The following is a 19,623-nucleotide window of genomic DNA, read 5'->3' on the forward strand; positions in this document are numbered from 1 at the left end:
TGAAGACTAAAGATGAGTAGTTTAAACAGGGGGAGATAATTAATAATAGTTGCTGCTTCTGTAATGCTTATACTGAGAGTATAGAGCATTTATTTTTCAATTTCTGCAGCATTACGAAGAGGGTCTGGAATCCGGTCTTTAAGGAGATTAATATAAAGAATTCTGATTTGAGATGGAGAAACGAAGTGAGTAGATTTTGCAGGATTGCTGCTAGTAAATCCTGCACAGCAAAAATCAACAGATTTTTTTAAAAAAAAATATCATTTTTTGTATGAAACAATGTGTTAATGATGTGGGTGCTGCGTTGTCCTTCCGGCAGCCTACTTCAGCTCAAAATCATCGGATTTACAAACGGTGAAATAATTGCAAAAAATAAACGATAGTGAATAAAATTGACAACTTTTGAAGGTCATAATAGAACTGAAATTTGGTATAAAAATAGTGATTTTATATGCAATTAACCCTTAATTTAAAAATGAAAAAAGAAATGAAATGCAACCAGCAGAAGCATTGGCTACCAAATCTTGATTAGTGGAGAAAAGCATAATGAGTAAGATAATATTACATATGCAGCTTCAACAATTATTATGAGCAAGGCTTGCCTACACTGGAATCAAAAATATTCTACTTGGCTCATCCTTCTGCAAACCTTGTTACTTCATGCTCTTTCAACTGCTGCAAAATGCAGCCAAATCAAACCTTTTAAATCAATTTATTCAAAAAAAAAACATATTTTTTCATGACAAATATTATACCTGCATACGTCGTTTGAGGCGTGTATGTGTCCTGAACTGAAATACAATTGAGAATATTCTTCAATCTTTTCAACCCTGCAAATCATTGTTGTCGTCAATAACGGAGGAAACTTCTGATAGAGCAATTAATCAAACAAATACAAGCGTTGAAGTTTGGATCTAATCCGATTCACAGGCCATCGAGTGTTATTATAATCTCAGCTTTTTTTTTAATGTATAGAGTAGTTTTTACAAGAAATACCTGTAAACATAGTTCACCATGATACCTCCACTTTGGAGAAGGCCTTTATTGGAACAATCTGCCATCCAATTTAATCTCTCAATCATCTGTACCATACCAAACATCTTAAAGTTAACATATAAGACTTCTCAACATAGGAACCTATAATTATATAGGAATAGTTTGTCCATAAATGTGATTGCAAGACTATTCTAAAAATTGAGGCGGTGGGACATACTGCTCCATTTTGCAAATGAAAATTAGCAACTGAATCCAGGGCTTTTCCTCTCTTTTTCTCTTGCAAAAGGTACCTACAATCATATAATAACATCAATAATTGCATCTAGAAATCCAAACTAGTGTTATAATAAGAAACTGACTATGCATGTATCTCTGCTACTTTATCTGTTTGCTAGTAACCAATCATTTCAAGCCACAGATGTGATATTGGTGCTAAACTTTATAGCATACCTGGTACACAGTCGCATCAGAGGGGGCTTCAACGCTGTAACCAATTCATCTGATTTGTTCCACCCATAATTTGTTGATGATAACAGCTGTAGCATCACTTCCATACCATTTTTTCCAGGAAAAAGCTCCCTACAACTCAAGTGTTTTAGGTAAACATAGATCAATGTTGACCTAATCACATTTTACACCATGACATGGGAAGAGGCAGCTGCAGTTATCATGGGACAGCAAAAATAGAGATACGACATTGATAGTCCCAAAAAAAAACTCTAGAAAGCTAACTATTGGATGTCCAACTCATAGTTTTTTTTTAAACTTTCAGTTAGTTCTTCCTTCAACTATGTATAGTCTAGCATTTGTGAACTTTCGATAATATATATTCACAACTAATTTCTTCACACAAAAAAACAGGTGTAACCAAAATGACAAAAATCTACCTCCTTGACGTGGATAGCTGACAAAAATAAACATACAGATTTATGAGAAAGATAACTAATCTGACTATATGTGTTCTTTAGTGGGCTAACACCAGCATATGCTAGATTAGTAGGAAATATTTAGGATTTGTATTGATCGAAATACAATGAAGATTGATGATGAAAAAACCTAGTAGCAAGAATGTTAAGTAGTAATTTAAAAAGAGGAAAACAATTCTTAAACATAAAACATGTCCACATATATTATCCCAACTTTGACAATACACAATGACACTTTCATCATTCTTTTATCTGGTAGAAAGAAAGTATATACTCCCTCCGTCCCACTCTAATTGACAAAATATGGAGTTTTTGGTGTCTCATTCTAATTGACAAAACTAACATAACTATAATTTATTCCTTTAATTTTCCATCTTTACCCTCATTTAAAGTCATGTTTTTTATGGAAAAATGGTGAATATTTAATGAAAATTTGATTAATATACTAATAGCATTTATTAGCTCTATTATCAATAGAAGGGTATACAAGTAACTCTCTATGTCATTTATTAGTTTGTATTGGTTATTGTAATTTAGTTATTTTGTCAATTAGAGTGGGACGGAGGGAGTATATAAGCAGAAAATAGCCAGCGGGACTCTCCCTTAGGAATGTTACACAATAAAAGAATTGAAAACAACAACTATCCAATTCAATTTGAAACTTACCGAGTACATTTCATTAGTGATCTTTCTTCATTTGGTTCAAGAATGTTCTCCTGAAACATGGAAACTAATCCACTTGAAGATGCTTTCGACATATTCTCTGCTTCAGCAAGGACTGACTGAGATGCCAACTTAGATACCAGCCATGGCATGAATCCAGGAATTGGACTTAACGTCGCAAATATCTGTGTGCAGAAACAAAATGCAGTTAGTAGTGCCAGGGGGAATTTATGGAAGTCATAAAAGGGAGCAACAAGTTAGACATTGCAGTGCATAAACCAAACCCACAGTAACATATTTCAAATACAGAACATCAAGCTTGTTTCCAGTGTATCTTTACTTGTCAACAAAATTGAGATAACAAATAAATTTTCATTTTAGAGGACTGTTATTAGACAATACTTACAGATATGTGCGGCATATCTCTTTTCACCAGTGTAATAACACGTTTTATAAGCAACTTCCCCAAGTTGATCCCTGCCAAGCCAGGCTGTCAAATTTCTGTAAGTAACTAAGTATGCAGTTCAAACACATGGAAGTGCTGAATCAGAACATATTATTCATTGTTCTATTATCTATAACAAGCAAATGAAAATAAGACGAGCATAATTTATATATATGACCACGACGTCTGTAAATGATAATTTCAAAAAATCATTAACCTACGAGTTTAAAATTTTCTAGCTTAGAAAGTAATCTCTCATCAATCATTTGTAAAAGGGCGTAAATATGCAACAAGGAAAACAACCAGTCACATTGCTAACCAAAAGAAGAAGCTTCCATGTAGGGATAAGAGAAGTTATACTAAACCAGTTTGAATCATCTAAAATTCTTCTGGCAAGTATATATATTTCAACTAAACATGCAATAGCTGACAAACCATTCACACTTGATGAGTCGGAAAAAAGTTATAGAAATGGGAAGTTGTAAAATGACAAAAACAAATACCCCTTTAAAACAAAAGAAAAGATCAAAAGAAAAATGGACAAAGTTAATTTATCTAACCTGAGTCGATGATATAGAATAAAACAATGCACATGTTGCGTCAGATTCAGGTATGGGAGGATTATCCCATAAAACTTCCTGTTACATATTAAGAATCATCAATACCAAAAGGAGGATCGACTGAAAAAGAGAACCTGTAGGAGGAGTAAAAACAAACCTGTATTGTCTGGGCCACATTCTTTAAAAGGGCAACTTCTATGAAGATAAGGGGTTCACCTAAAACAGAATAATTTTGAAATCAGACTATGCAAAGTCACTCAAAATCCAAACAAAACAGACACACAATTGAATTTTGGTACGGCAATACCGCGGCAGCTAAATTATACTATTATAGTTAAATGTTTTAAAAATTGTGCAACAACAAAATTAAGATCTCTTCTCAGCAATGATAATTGATTACATTCATCTGCAACTTGCAATATACATCCTTCTGTATTGCATCGAGTTTTGGGAAGGTTAAATTAAATGGTGCAAACTGCAAAGTAAAAACCATGATTAAATTTAATATTGCGGGCTTGTGGTGCTATACATGTCAAGCAGCATACCAATAGAGTAACACTTTTGCTCTAGAGAAACTAGGAAGCTTCAACAAGTACTTCAGATGGGTCGAGAGTTCTAAAAAAGAAACTACGAATGTCCACACCAAGAAGGAAAAGATTTTCTAACCAGGTATTGCTGGATGTATATACCCAAAACATCGACGACCAACACCCAACCTTCTTTTAAGATCTAAGAGATTGCAGATTGGATGTACAGCCTGCACAAAAGCCAGTATTAGAAAAAACATATTATAATGCATGCAAGCAACATTCAAATATATGAACAGTGCGAGATAGATTAAATGGCATACCTCATAAGCCACAATTTTCTCCAGAACAGAAGCAGAATCATCCCACGTAATCTGGTGAAGCTCCAATGCAGCAGGACTAAGCCAGGTACTAAGTTTTTCCTTCAAGTAGGAATCTAATGCTCTCAAAGATGCAACATTCTCCTCTCTGTAAAGTTAAAATGAATCAACTAAAGAACTTTCAGATTCCATTTATATTCAGTAATTTATAGCCTTCATACAAGAAACTAATTCCTTCTATGCAACAGGAGTACCTCAGTACAAGCGTTTGCAGCTGTCTCTGTTGTAAATACAGCTGCCTAAGTATTAACTATGATCGAAAATACTTTTCTTTTTTGTTATTTCTTTCTTTTGTCAAAAAGTGATTATTTGAGTGATGCACAAACATTTTGAAGACAGCGAGACAGATGAAGAAAAAAAAAAGAACACAGACCATAACCTTACGCGAGGATAGATAAAATGTCAGCGCGAATCATGGACAAGAACTGCAATCCCCCAGGATGATTATTGAGTCGTTCAAAAAGGACATCATATGTAGGCTTAAGAGCTTGCCTCAAGTTTCGTTCTACGCGATAAAAAGAAGAAAGTGCAGCCTCAAGTTCAGCAGTATTACATTCACTGCTATTCGATTCACCATCTATAATACCAGAAGAAACCCGGCAGTTCAAAACCTTATCAAAACCTCAAAATAAATGAAAACAAACATAGTCTTAGACAAGAAAATCTTACAGGAAGGAGGTTCAAGTCCAAGATATTGTTTAATGAGGTCATGAACTTGACTCCTATTTAGATCATACACTTTTGCTAGAATGAACAACAATTTCCGACGATTTTCAAGCGAAAGACTAAGATAACCCTGCACAGTCACAAAATTATGTAAAACAAACAATCAACATAGCCTCAAAGCAATCATCAACGTATCATCACACCTCAGCAAAATTATTAAGCACCACATCAAGAGCTTCAGTTTTATTTAGTGAAATGGCCGAGTGCATAGATGCCCGGACACAATCAAAGTTCCTATAAGGTGAAACAAAACAAAATTGTAATAGCAGCCCATTAAAGGATAACAAATACACAGGGCGGACCTAGAAAGAGAGTATGATGGGCAATACAGAATTGAACACTGTAGTTTTATCACCTCAATATTTATCGTATGGCCACCTTAAAATTTATATTTCGCCAAATTTTCAATACAATCTTACCCACCTTATAAAAAAATTCTGGGTCCGCCACTTAAATACAATTCATAGAGGGAGAAAAAAGAAAAAAACCTCTCTTTAGCAGTGAAAGAGCTGTGCTGTTTAGCTGCAAGTTCCGCAGCGTGTTGAGAGACAGTGGAATCGAATTGGGTTTCTTGAGAATTGGTCAGCATTTGATTGGCCTTGTACGAAATGAAATAAGATTGTAAAAAGTTTCAAGCTTTGAATTTACAATTGATGAATTTATTAGAAGGGAAACTTACAGTGAGAGGTAAGGCAGGGGACTTGGTGGGATCGTTGGAAGGTCTCATTCTTGCTCGTAATAAAATGGCTAATGTTTTTCTGTTCATCAAGTTTTATTTACTACCAAAAATTAGGATCTTTTATTCTGTCTGTTCATGTATCATTGTCTGTCCACTACTTGTTCGTTTTTCTCGGCTTTATACTTTTTGAGATTGATGCCATCCTCCTTAACTTCGTCGTCTAAACTCTGTTTATAACGACCCCGTTTCTTCTTGCTGAATAGTTTGGCCTTAGGACTGTAAACTAACCGAGCTGCTCACGGGCGGTTTGACGTTCGACTCGATAAAAAATTGGTTCACATTCGTTTGCATCCTGAGCAAACTAGGCTCGGACTTTATTTTTTGTTTATTTATTTAAGGGACGATAACAAAAATATCTAAAATTTTAAAAATATTTACAAAAGTACCTGTAAACTTTTTTTATTTACAAAAATACGACTGATTTAAGATTAATTACAAAAGTACCAAAAGATGAAAATTAATTTTAAAAGTACGATTTGTATAATGTCGGTATAATATCGGTATAATTTTAGAATATTAAAATTATAAATCAGATAATTTAAAAATAATATTTGGTTTACTATTGGTATAATTTCAGTATATTCTCGGTATATCGATTATAAATTTTTATACATATTTTCTAGTTGATAACATGTATATATTTTTTTATTAGTGATATGCACTATGTCAATCATGTTTGACCATGTTTTGACTTTATCATTTTATTATTTATTGATTGGCAGTTTTTATCATTTTATATTAATGATTAAAATATTTGAATGGTTAATTCTTTCTAAGGTCATCGAGTATGTGACTTGATAGTAGAACCCTTAGGTTTAATAAAAGAATTATATACCATCTATCCCTAGTTTTAATAGAACATTGAGACTAGTATGATGTTGACTGATGATTATGTTTTACTAATCATGTATATGAGATATTAAGTCAAATCATAGGTGCTATTTGAGAAATAAGGCACTGGATGACCCACTGTGAGAATACTACATAGATCACTGTCATAAGTAATTCTCATTACAGTTCTATTAGTATAATCCTTTGACCTTGAAATCATCATGGATTTCTACATAGCTATTTCATATTTTGATACAATCTTACATTATCTTTAACAGGATAATGGAATAGATTGTCATTGGATATGAAAGTAACTATGTGAGAAATGTGAGTGACTGAGAAGGAATTTGTCCCTCATTTATTTGAGTAAGATATCTATGGGCCCCTTGAAGAAGATAGACTGAAGTAAATGCATGGCCATGCTAATTGATAAGAAGTTATCATTTTCAGTCTACTTAGAGTCAAGAAACTAATGATTGAATGTTATAAGGATGACATAACTATGCCTTATATTCAATCTGGATATCGAGAGACAAAGGGATTAAAATATTATTGTAAATAGTTAAATCGGAATATCGATATTCATATAACTTGGGTAGTCATAATGTCTTGCTAGAGGCCACTTATGACTTGTGGGCTGAAATAGGGATTTCGAGCCTACTGCCAACGTTATATGAACCTACAGGGTCGCACACTAAAAACAGGCCCAAAACAGTTATGGGTTGTACAAGCCCAATGTGATTAAGTGATTAATTATATATATATATATATATATATATATATATATATATATATATATATATATATATATATATATATATAATTCGTAATGTATATATATTAATAAATATATATATTAATTCGAAATTTAAGGATAAGTGTTTTCCTTAATTTATTATTTTTGGAAGATAATAAATATAGTAATTAATATATATGGATAATTATCAAAAAGGAGTTTTTGATAAACATAAACTTGTAGAATTGCAATGAGATTGAAATTCGAATTTGTCTCAAACCCTAGTGTTATTTATCACTATAAATACTCATTAAGCAGTGGGTTTGAGAATCACGAAATTCATTATTCACTAAATCACTAAAATTCGAAATTGCTTGTGAAGCAATAGTGCTAGCACACAAGCACTAGTTTTGGCTAAGGTCTGTTCGTGTGGATACTCGTAGAGGACGCGTTCTTTTGGAGGCGTTTCTGATCCGAGGCCAGGTATCAACAAAGTGAACCACCTCCTTCCTTCCGGCTAATAATCACCGACGGTCCTCGACTTTTACCCCAAGCTTCCCAAAACCCCCTATACTTTCAAAAGCTTCCCTAAACCCCCCAACCTTTGTGGCGGCGCCATTCACGGCCCTTATAGACGAAAATACCCCTCAGCGCCGTCATTTTTTGGCGGCTGTCATTTAAAAAAAAAAAAACGGCGCCAGGTGTCCACTGACACGTCATTAAATATCTAAAAAAAAAATTGAAACACCCAAAATACCCCTAAACACTCAATCAAATCGAACCACACCAATCGAACCTAACCCACCCGGTCAATTTTTCAATCACCGTAGCTCGCCGCCATAGTCCACCACCGTCGGCCGCCGCCCTCCGGGCATCTGTTCTTGAAGGAATAGATCGTTCCTTCAAGATCTGTTCTTGAAGGAACGATCTGTTCCTTCAAGAACAGAGCTGTTCTTGAAGGAACAGATCGTTCCTTCAAGAACAGATCTTGAAGGAACGATATGTTCCTTCAAGATCCGTTCTTGAAGGAACGATCTGTTCCTTCAAGAACAGATCTTGAAGGAACGGACTGTTCCTTCAAGCGTCTTCTCAGACGAGCTGAGAAGACCACCGGTTGGTCTTCTCAGCTCGTCTGAGAAGACGAGAAGACGACCCAGCTGGGTCGTCTTCTCAGGTGAGAAGACGACCCGGAGCAGGTCGTCTTCTCAGGTGAGAAGGCGACCTGCTCCGGTCGTCTTCTCACCTGAAAAGACGACCGGAGAGGTCGGATGGGTTGGGCCGAGTGGGATGGGTCGGGTGGGTTGGGTGTTGGGTTGATGATTTTGGTTAGGGTAGATTTTTTTTTCAAATATTAATTTGGGGGTATTTTGGGTTTTTCAAATTTTTAGTGTATTTTGATGAAGTGTCAGCTGACATGGCGCCGCCAATTTTTTTTTTTTTTTTAAATGACAGCCGCCAAAAAATGACGGCGCTGAGGGGTATTTTCGTCTATAAGGGCCGTGAATGGCGCCGCCACAAAGGTTGGGGGGTTTAGGGAAGCTTTTGAAAGTATAGGGGGTTTTGGGAAGTTTGGGGTAAAAGTCGAGGACCGTCGGTGATTATTAGCCCCTTCCTTCCTACATTGCTGTTGAATTCGACATACAAGTAAGTAATTATTCTGTTAATTCGAATTACATGGATCCTGGTTTGGGTTTTTAGATAAATTTTTGAAATTCCGCTGCGTTATAAACCTATAAAACCCAACATTTTTCACTATAGTTGGTAATAAACTAGAGAATTTGTATATTGTTATAATTTTAATATATTGTTAGGGTAATATTTAGTATGCGATGTGGTGTAATGTTGAAGTAATAATAAAATTTCAGTATATTTTGACGTGTACACTCTTGGTGTACTGCTGGTATAATTTTGGTATATTAGTAATTTAATTTTTAGTATACAATTTGATGTAATTTTGGTAATTTTTTTTATTTAATATTAATAAAATCGCAGTATGTATAGTGTTGGTATAATTTTGGTATAATGTTTATATAATGTTGATATAATGTTAGTTTATTAGTATACTGACATTATACCCACAGTATACACCGTATGTTTGATATTAGTTTTTATTTTTTTGTATTTTTATAAATATTATTAAGATTTTTGTAAATAAAAAAAGTCAACATGTAGTTTTATAATTATTTTCATTTTTTTTGATAAATGGTGTAATTTCCTCTTTATTTAATCGAGCATAACATAAGTATAGTATTTAATTATCCGTGAAGGTATTCGTATATAAGAGCATCCACAATGGTCAAACTGTTTTTGAGTTTGATGAGATGCCACGTCAGCTTTCCATTAAACTCAATCTTTATTATACAATCTTCCACAATAGTTAGACTTTAAAAAGCAAACTAATAACGTTTAAAAAAAAAAGCAAACTAATAAGGGACCCACCCTAATTACATATACTTTCTTTATTAAAAATATATTCTACTCATAATTTTTTAATTATGTACAAATAATTACGTATGACTTAAATTATTTTTTAAAATACGTTATAAATTATTAAAAATAATACACCAAACATAATAAATAATATATTTTAAATATAATAATATATTATAATAATGAATAAAGTAATTGATAACTAATGATAAAAAAACATATTAATAGAAAAAATACATAAATCATTAATTGTTTTAATAAAACTAAATACTTCAAATAAAATAACATAAAATACTTCAATTAAAAACACTAACTTAAAATAAAAGTACTACTGATTTTTATTTTTTCCGAAATGTTGTCAAATATGTTCGACCAAGTCCGATCGGAGACGATGGTGTACTTCGCGATCGCGTACTTTGTTAGAGAATTTTCACTCACTAACTTGTAGTACTCGACAAGTCGAGGTCGAACCCACAAGGACAAGGGGTTTAAAGTAAACGAATACGGATCTTGAATTCCAATTCGGAAAGCAACAAACAATTGATTTGGATTAATAACTACGGACTAATAATAAGGTAAACAATAATTAATCTATCAATAACAACCAAACAATCAACTATGTAACTTAAAGATTGAAACAATAATAAAGGTAAGTTCAAGGTTTGCTAGCTTAAATTGGTAGTATCTTAGAGTCGGGATTGTTGAATGGCGCCGGTTTTGGGTCAAGCTATTCGAAGGCCCTAAGTTCCGCTCTGTCGAGTCTAAAACTAGGAAAATTGCAATTAACTAATCAACCGATAACTTAATTGCCCTAGCATAATTAGTTATCGACTAAACTAGCAAATTACAATTAATCAAGAAAACTTAAAAGACCACCTAATCCCTAAACCGCCCTCGCGTGATTGGGTCCTAGGTTCATGATTAATCAATTCCGTCTAATTAATTGACCCTCGCCTAATTAATTAGACAAAATCCTATGTTAATAGATCACACTAACCTAGGCATTAAGAACACAGTGCCAAAACAAACACAATCCAATCACAAACCCAATTCCAATCAACTAACAACCTAAATTAACAACCCCCAAACAAAGAGTTTAGCCAACCATATTTACTCTAACATTAATCACAAGGTAATAACTAATAAGAATATTGGAAATAGGATAGATTACCTTAATTGGAAAGTAGAACACTAACATAAACAAGATAATGAAGATTGAATCATAAAAACTTGCATTAAAGTGGGTATAAATCCCAAAATCTGGAAATGTATCAAGAACACTAACACTAGAAATATTCTCTAGAGCAAAAGGAAATTCTCTATACGTTTTAGTTGATTCTACAATAATGAGGTAATGACCTAAAAATAGAGATAAAAGGGTTTATATAGTACTCCCAAAAAGGAAATAAAAGACATCCTATTACATGGGTGTTTGGCCAAATAAGAAAGTGGGCTTAAGTCTTGGTTCTTCAAAATTCGATATCTGAGCCCATCATTTAACCCTTGTCTCGATCGAGACACTCATTAAAAGAGTGTGTCTCGATCGAGACACTAGTAGCTCAGAAGCTACTGCCTGAAATCTTGGCCTTGTCTCGATTGAGACACTTCCTCTTGTGCCTGTCTCGATCGAGACAAGCTTCTGGCTTCTCGAAGGTTTCTTTTCTTTGCTTTCTTGACGATTCTTTCGCTTCCTTTAGCCAAAACCGCTCTAAAACACTCAAATGCCCTGAAAAGGTAAAGCACGTAATAAGGTACTCAATTCATCTTAAAACACTATGAAAATAGCATAAAAGCGCTAGAACACCCTAGTAGATAGGAGTATTTTACTCCTATCATACTTCCGCATTTCTCTGAAGATAATGTTGAAAGTCTTGGATAGATCCTTGGCTTACGGGTATCGGTGGTGCTACTTCGTCGTCATTCCAATTTCTTATTGTATCTCCTTCATCCTCCACAATCATATTATGCAATATAATGCATGTATACATTATATCTTTCAACTTTTCTCTATGCCAAAAACGGGCAGGACCACGTACTGTTGTCCATCGAGATTGGAGTGCACCAAAAGCTCTCTCAACATCCTTTCTTGCAGACTCTTGAATTTGTTTGAATTTAATCCTTTTTTAGTCTTCCGGATATACAAAACTCTTAACAAATGTTGCCCAATCCGGATAGATTCCATCAGTCATATAATACGCCTTTGAATATTGTGTTCCATTTACTGTGAAATGAACCTCTGGATCATATCCTTTTAAAATGTCATTAAATAATGGAGATTGATTGAGCACGTTGATGTCATTATTAGATCCTGCAAAATCAAAAAAATGCATGTCATATCCAGAGATCTACTGATGCAACTGCTTCTAGCATAATTGTTGGAGATCTTTGATCACCTCGAGTAAATTGGCCTTTCCATGCAACTGGGCAATTTTTCCATTTCCAGTGCATACAATCAACACTCCCAAGCATCCCAGGAAAGCCGTGGCGCTCCGAATGCAAATGCAATAAGCGTTCAACATCCTCAGCATTAGGCTTTCTCAAATATTTGGATGAGAAAATCTCCATCATGCACCTACAAAAATTGAATAAACATTCGATTGCAGTGGTTTCAGCAATTCTTATGTACTCATCATAACTGTCAGCTGGAGCGCCATAAGCTAATTGACGAATAGCAGCAGTGCATTTTTGAAGCGGAGAAAGTCCTCTTTTGCCCGTTGCATCAACCCTCATTTGGAAGTACTCTGAATGATTTTGAAGAGATTCAACTATACGAAGGAATAACTCTTTTCGCATTCGAAATCTTCGATGGAAAATATTTGCCGGGTAAACTGGATTGTCGGCAAAATAATCATTGAAGAGTCGATCATGTCCCATTTCACGTTCTCGATTATAATACGTTCGACTCCGCCTACGGCTGTCGGATGCCTCACTTTGTTGCTGATCCCATTCTTGCAACATTTTAAACATTTCTTCATCACTATTATCCATCATTTCGTCTTCTAAAAGCTTTGTTATTTGTTCTAGATCATAAGGATCCATTTTGTAGGCTATGATTTGGGAATTCAAAAATATGTATGGAAAATATGGTGTGGTGGATGATTATGGGAAACATCTCATTTGTATGGTTATATATATATGTTCTCTAAACGGCTACTTTTACAACAACTACTTTTAAAACGGCTACTTTACAACGGCTACTTTTACAACGGCTACTTTTAAAACTACTTTTACAACAGTTACTTTTATAAATTTCATGATATTAAAATTACAAAAACTTGAAATTACATAAAGTTAAAGTTAAAGGTATTTAAAAATAAAATTCCATAATATTAAAATTAAAGAAACTTGAAATTACATAAAATTAAAATTACATAATAATAAAATTAAAGAAACTTGAAATTACAAAAAATTAAAATTTAAGAAACTTAAAGTTATATAAAAATAAAATTACATAAAGTTAAAGTTACATGAAAATATATATTATAACTATCATGGTTTATATTTAGCTTTAATAGCATCCACAATCATATAATGATGTTCAAGTTGCTCCGGATTCATATTACTCGTATCCATGGTAAGTATACGATGTTCATGAACCCTTGCTAACTCTTGCATGACCGCTATTTTGTCTTGTTGAGCTTTATTGTATTTCTCCCACCTTTCTTCATTAGTTTCTTCGTTTTGTTTGCTCGTTGCCTTATCCTTTTTTTTACCCCTTGCCTTTGCCGCCTTTGCAGCCTTTTGACCAATCAGACGAATTTTAACCTCACTATCATCGATGTCGATATTTATATCCGGATTTGATGAAGATGTGTATGCGCCGGATTCATCAAGTCTTGTCTTCTTGGAAGCATGTTGAGGAGGGCAATTTGCTTTCCATTTTGGATCATCTTTCAACATAACCCACACATGTTCAAGAACAACATGTTTTTTTACGAATTTGAAAATAAAGCCCGCGGGCATGTTGCTTTAGTTGATCATCGCTCCATCCGCTATGATGTTCCGCCGCTAATTTATTGTAATGTTGGTTGAATTCATTCACCATCGGAATCATCCAATACCAATGTTGCTTAACCAAATTACTTGCTCTTGATGGCCTTGATTTTCGATTGTTGTTGAAGTAGTCGGTGATCCTTTTCCAAAATTGCTTGCTATTTTGGGCATTTCTGGTAATGCTACTTGTTGAAATTAAGCCAAGAACTTGTAAGAAGTCGGTCATCCTCGATGTTCCATGGAACACGCTTTTCTTGTTCAACCGAATCACTCGTGAGATCAATATTTTCAAGCCCTTGTTGAGTAGAATATGGCGGAAATTGTGAATCGGAAGAAGAATTTTTGGGTGTTTCTTGATTGGTACCGGAGGCGCCATCAAAATATTTTATTTCCTCACTCGGTGGTGTTGAAATATCAACTCTCATACCCGGATTATAATATTGGTTTGCTATAGCCGGACTGAAATAATTTGAATTCGGAAACATTGGAAATGGATATGAAATTTTTTGTGAATTTTGAAAATTTGGTAGAGAACTAGAATTGCGCATTTGTGGTGGATATCCAAAATTTGACATATTTGGATTAGGAAAAGGAAATGGAAAATGAGATAAATTTTGAAAATTAAATTGATTTGAATTTTGAGGGGGTGAAGAATTCTCTAAAATTGGAGGGTTGGAAATATTTTTAGTATAATTATCACCCATAATAAATAATAATTATTTGTTAAGATATAAAACATAAAAAGATGAATTTTTTTTGAAGAGAGTTAATAATTTAAAATTTTAGAGTCGAGAGAAATTGATCAAATAAAATAAAACTCATTACATATTTATAGTTAAATTTGAGAAGTAAAAAAAATTGAACAACGGTAATATTACCGTTGTTATTTTACCGTTGCTCAGATTAATTACTCTCAATTCATATGCATGGCCCCACTATTAAACATCTTGGCAGCTTTTTTCATTAAAAAAAAAAGGAGGGGTCCTACCATTAAGCGGTTGATGATCACCAACCGCTCAATGTTCATTGAGCCTTCCCAATGGGAAGTGCTCAATGACAAAAGGTTATTGAGCTCCACAATTTTATCCATTGTGGATGGTCTAAATTCGATTAAAAATTCATGAACTGGCTCGTATAGGAAGTTGATAGAGAGTCCACTAGCATAGTTCGATAAATAGTTTGTGAACTAACTCATACATAAACTCAATTATACATTGATGAATTATTTATTATTTAAATTAAAATGAGAGGAGCTCGTATTCTTTCCTTTAACAACTAAATGAATGAATATGAGCTGAACATGAATCGAACATGAACATTATAAATTTTAAATGCATATTATGAACACTATAAATTTTAAATGCATAATATGAACACCTTATTCCAAGCTCGTACGAAAATTAACTAGACATGAGTATCTCATTTATATAACGAGTTAAACACGAACACCTCAAACCTCAGCTTAGTTTTATTATAATTACCCTATAATTGCAACTACCATGAGATTCGTGCTTTGTTGTGAAATCTATTACAATACATATTCAGATACTTTTCAGTCAACTTAATTGAAAAAAAAATTAAAAATTAATTTAAATATAAAATATATTGATGGAGTCTTCTTTCTGATTCGGTGAATAAACCTGCAAAATAGGGTAGAAGTTAACCGGACGGTGGTTGTTCGATTAACTCTTCGATGTTAAAGTTAGTTTAGGGTTGAGCAGTGTTTTGTGTATCTGAATGGAATTGTATTTTCAGACATACCTCAAACTTCTTATATAGTAGTTGAGAGGATACCTTATATACTTCAAATAGGAATGTTATTCTTATTTAATAGGATTGTTTTTGAATAGGAAATAAATTCCTTATTCAAGAGGAAGTCTTATTCAGGAATATCTTCCTGAATAAACTTATCTTCCTAGATTGGAGTTTGCATCCGAATAGAAAAGATATCCCATATATTTGGTCTTCAATATATGATTCTTCGTTTTATATCTCATCTCAACATTCATACAGTTCACATTATAAATTGCGGAAATTTAAATACAAGTGAAAACAGTAAAAGGACCCAATTTAAGACACACATATGACTCGATTCTGGCATGTGAGGCAAGTAGTAAAGCCTCCTACACATTCATCTAACCTTATAAGAGGTTTCTAAAAAGTAACAGATAGTTGGTCTGAATTAATTACATGCATAAATCTTAAAAACTAGATGTCTAAGTATTTGATTGATTTAATTAAGTCATCTTGAATAACCTATACAACCTCTAATTTAAATTTTCATGGTAATCCTATGATTTTTAGGTAATTTGATGGACTTGATTAATTTAGCTAATTTAATGTGATTAGTCCTTTAGCGTGTTAATATTGGATTGAATCATGCTTTTGGAAGGTGATAAACATATAAGGTTAGAAATACTTTTTAACCTCATAGCCCAGAGTGTCTGGAACTCGATGCATTTTAGACGTCGAGGTGATCGGAATCTGGACTCGGTCAGAACATGGAAGCTCTTCGTCTTGTTGATACGGATATGCTCGTTCAAACCAGGGTTGATTCCAAGCTCGGATGAGCTCGGAATTGCTTCTGGAAGTTTCTTGTCGCGTCGATCATGGACTTATGGGCTCGGTTGATTGGATAGGTTACATAATTGGGATTTGAGGCCCGAATAAAAGTGGGGCATGCACATTACAACACAAAATTATGATTCTACAGTTAAAACATTATTCGTGGGCTCAAACGGGGCCCGATTCCGAGCTTAAACGAGCCGAAAATATGGTCAGATTGAAGTTTAAAAGATATGGGAATCATTATAGGATCTAGGAAAAAAGAAGAACATGGCGCCACTCATAGTGCCAGCGGCGGCACTATGCACTGCCGGAGCCAGCAGTAGGAACGGTGGCGGCACTCCGATGCAGGGACGTCGGTTCGTCGTTTCAGGTCCATTTTTCATGCAAAAATGCTCGGAAAAAACAAACAAACAAACAAACAGGGAAAAGACATAGCATCTACCGGGTTTAATATACAGTGCTTAAAATCTAATTAAACACCTAAAACAGCTGATTTTATAGCAATTCGAACAAAAACATATTCACGACAAAAAAAAAACATATAACAGTCCTACCCTGCATTCTAAGCATTGGAATCAATTGAAATCTGTATATGACGTACAAAATACATTAAATCAGCCTATCAACATGCTTATAATCAGTTTTAACGTAGCAATTATAGCAAAGTCAGATTATATCAATTTTAGCAGTATATGGCAAAAACAACAAAAACGACTAAGCATGCATCCTAATATAATAACTCAGCAGTTATGATTAACATGACATGAAAAGTGACAAGAGATTATTAAAGGTCCTCAAAAGTACCGTTTTGAGTCTCTAACTTGTTTTATGTCGATCCAGATTTATAATCCAGTTTGGGATCAGTGTACTACATGGCAATTTTTGAGTGATTGAAGTTTTTCTAGCTTGTTTCCAGAACTGGTGTTTGTGTGTGTGTGCAGGGTGTAGGGTTCGTCCAACTGGGTATTTCTGGGGGGTTTTGGTATGTGCTCTGCGGGGTTAAATTTGCTGACCTCTGGCTAGGCTGTACGGGGGTCCTATTTATTGTGATCAGGTGAGGGTAGAATCTACCTAGTTATTAAGTTAGATTTAAATTACTATTTACTAGAGTCAGAGTTTGAATTAAATGGGAAATAGTAATTCAACTCGAAAGTTTAGAGGTATTAGGATTAGTTAAAACTCTTATTTTTAGGATTAATTTAATTAAAATTCGGAAAAATTGCATAATGGGCTGGAGGGTTGAGTGGTTAGGCAATTTATAAATTATTATTATATTTTTGCTGAAAACGTTTATTGATTTTTTAAAGTTTTAAATAATTATCTTAAAATTTAAATAAATTTGAAGATTTTTTTTGAAATATTTCCAGTAACATTCATTACATTACTTATTATAAACAAAAAGGTAAAGTGTCTAAAAGTGTTAATTTATTAACAAAATTAGAGTCATTTAGTTTTTTTTGATGAATAGTCATTTAGTTCTAAAATGTCTTATAATTTATTTATTAAAAAATAAATTTAGTTAAATTAATCTCTTGATAAGAAACGGTACGCATGGATTTTTTTTTTTGAAACAAATACTTTTTAAGGATTTATTGCAGGCTTAAGTCTTTGTGGGTACATAATGCTGACAAGAACAGAAGTGTTTAATATAGCTAAAACATTTAATTTATATGTGTAAATGATTATTTTTAAAAGAATTGTTGTATAGGTGATTAAAATACTCAAATTCATGTATATAATTATGTATTTAGTCATAATAAATATTTATTTTTATTAGTTAAAGCCCATAAAAATACATAAAACTCTCATTTACTAAGCTCACCTCCAACTACAAATCTCATTTCACCATTCCAATAATTCGAACAATACACAATTTTGTACTCCAAAATAATGCTTGATTACTTTTTTTTGTTCCTTTGGTGCATTATAATTTGAAATGAATATAAATGATGCAAAACTTATTCCAAAACGGTGATATAAGTTGGAGATGCAATAAAAAACTAATATTCAAATTTTTAATCACCAAAAACTTTGTTACATGGAAGAACAGTCTCTTTTTTTAATATAATGCAAAGATTTAATATATACATCCTATTTACAGCCTTACAAGACCATACAAGTAGAATGAAGTGGATTGAATATATAGACTTTACAAAATAATATGCTTATAACATGAAGCAAAATAACATCTTTCTTTAAAAAATCACAAAGAAAAAAAAAGAAAACGATCGTTCCGCTTTTATAATAAATATTTCGGCAATGTCTTACCAATGCCCCAGCGAATCGATTTGATCTTGTTGGTGTAGCTGTTTTTGAATAGAGTTAGAAGAAGAGAAAGGTAAGGAAAATGGTTGATGATCAACAAAAGATTGTTGAGACATAAGAGAAGTAGTGTTGGGTGTAGAAGAATAAACATTATTGTTATAGTTTTGTTCTTGCTCTTGGTGTAACCTTTGTTGCTTCGGAATATTTAACTTGTCGCCTTCAATTTCTCGATATTTATTAAGATACAATTTTAATGGAGCGACGTAATCTTCGAACCCTAGTGTGGTTATAGCCCAAATAATATCGTCGCCATTGATAGTCTTTCGTTTTTCTCGTTGGCATTTATCGGAGGCTTCGCCCGTGATAAAGCTAATGAATTCCGAAACGCATTCTTGAACCGTTTCTTTTGCATCCTTTGAAATCTTACCATTTCCCGGAATCACTTTTTTCATTATTCTGCCCACATTTGCTATAGGAAGAAATCGATCTTGCTCTTTATTTTTGCTCTTTAAACAATTTGGACTTTCCGGACTACCTGAGGAATGCTCATTGCTCTCATCCTCCATAATAATTATTTTTCAGAAAAAATATGGATTAAATTTTTTTAAGATTAAAGTAAAATTGAAAGGAGGGCATAATAATAGGAAAATGAAGAGGGAAAATAGAAAAGGACTTGGTTGATGTTAATCATCTAAGCCTATGACTCGCTCTCTAAGTGGGGAATATTGTAATTAACTACAATATCACTTAATTATCTTAATTTGCCTTTATTTTTGGTTTTTGCATATGCTCTTTTACCAAAAATAAATTATTAGGATTGTATCTTCATTTCTTGTTT

General features: G+C 33.4%; 2 protein-coding genes and 1 pseudogene across 3 annotated transcripts; all 3 read right to left on the reverse strand.

Moving 5' to 3' along the window:
- Positions 1–426: 426 nt before the first annotated feature.
- Positions 427–6,132, reverse strand: LOC126681017 (uncharacterized). 2 transcript variants are annotated; one of them, XM_050376379.2, is made up of 16 exons: positions 5,903–6,132; positions 5,712–5,821; positions 5,367–5,457; positions 5,167–5,293; positions 4,882–5,074; positions 4,441–4,585; positions 4,257–4,347; positions 3,748–3,806; positions 3,591–3,668; positions 2,992–3,075; positions 2,589–2,770; positions 1,447–1,575; positions 1,214–1,286; positions 997–1,082; positions 756–830; positions 427–672 (listed from the first exon to the last, which is right to left on the reverse strand). In XM_050376379.2, the coding sequence occupies exons 1-16, from the start codon at positions 5,987–5,989 to the stop codon at positions 669–671; spliced, it is 1,614 nt and encodes a 537-aa protein (XP_050232336.1). In that variant the 5' UTR covers positions 5,990–6,132; the 3' UTR covers positions 427–668. The 2 variants fall into 2 exon arrangements, with proteins under 2 accessions (XP_050232336.1, XP_050232335.1); XM_050376378.2 differs by having other exon boundaries at positions 427–675.
- A 3,652-nt stretch (positions 6,133–9,784) lies between these two features.
- On the reverse strand, positions 9,785–13,057 carry LOC130015555 (uncharacterized; annotated as a pseudogene).
- Positions 13,058–18,515: 5,458 nt separating this feature from the next.
- On the reverse strand, positions 18,516–19,392 carry LOC126682848 (nuclear transcription factor Y subunit B-7). The gene has a single exon (XM_050378612.2). The coding sequence runs from the start codon at positions 19,349–19,351 to the stop codon at positions 18,785–18,787; it is 567 nt and encodes a 188-aa protein (XP_050234569.1). The 5' UTR covers positions 19,352–19,392; the 3' UTR covers positions 18,516–18,784.
- Positions 19,393–19,623: the final 231 nt, after the last annotated feature.

Source organism: Mercurialis annua, linkage group LG5 (genome assembly GCF_937616625.2).
Source record: "Mercurialis annua linkage group LG5, ddMerAnnu1.2, whole genome shotgun sequence".
Lineage (NCBI taxonomy): Eukaryota > Viridiplantae > Streptophyta > Magnoliopsida > Malpighiales > Euphorbiaceae > Mercurialis > Mercurialis annua.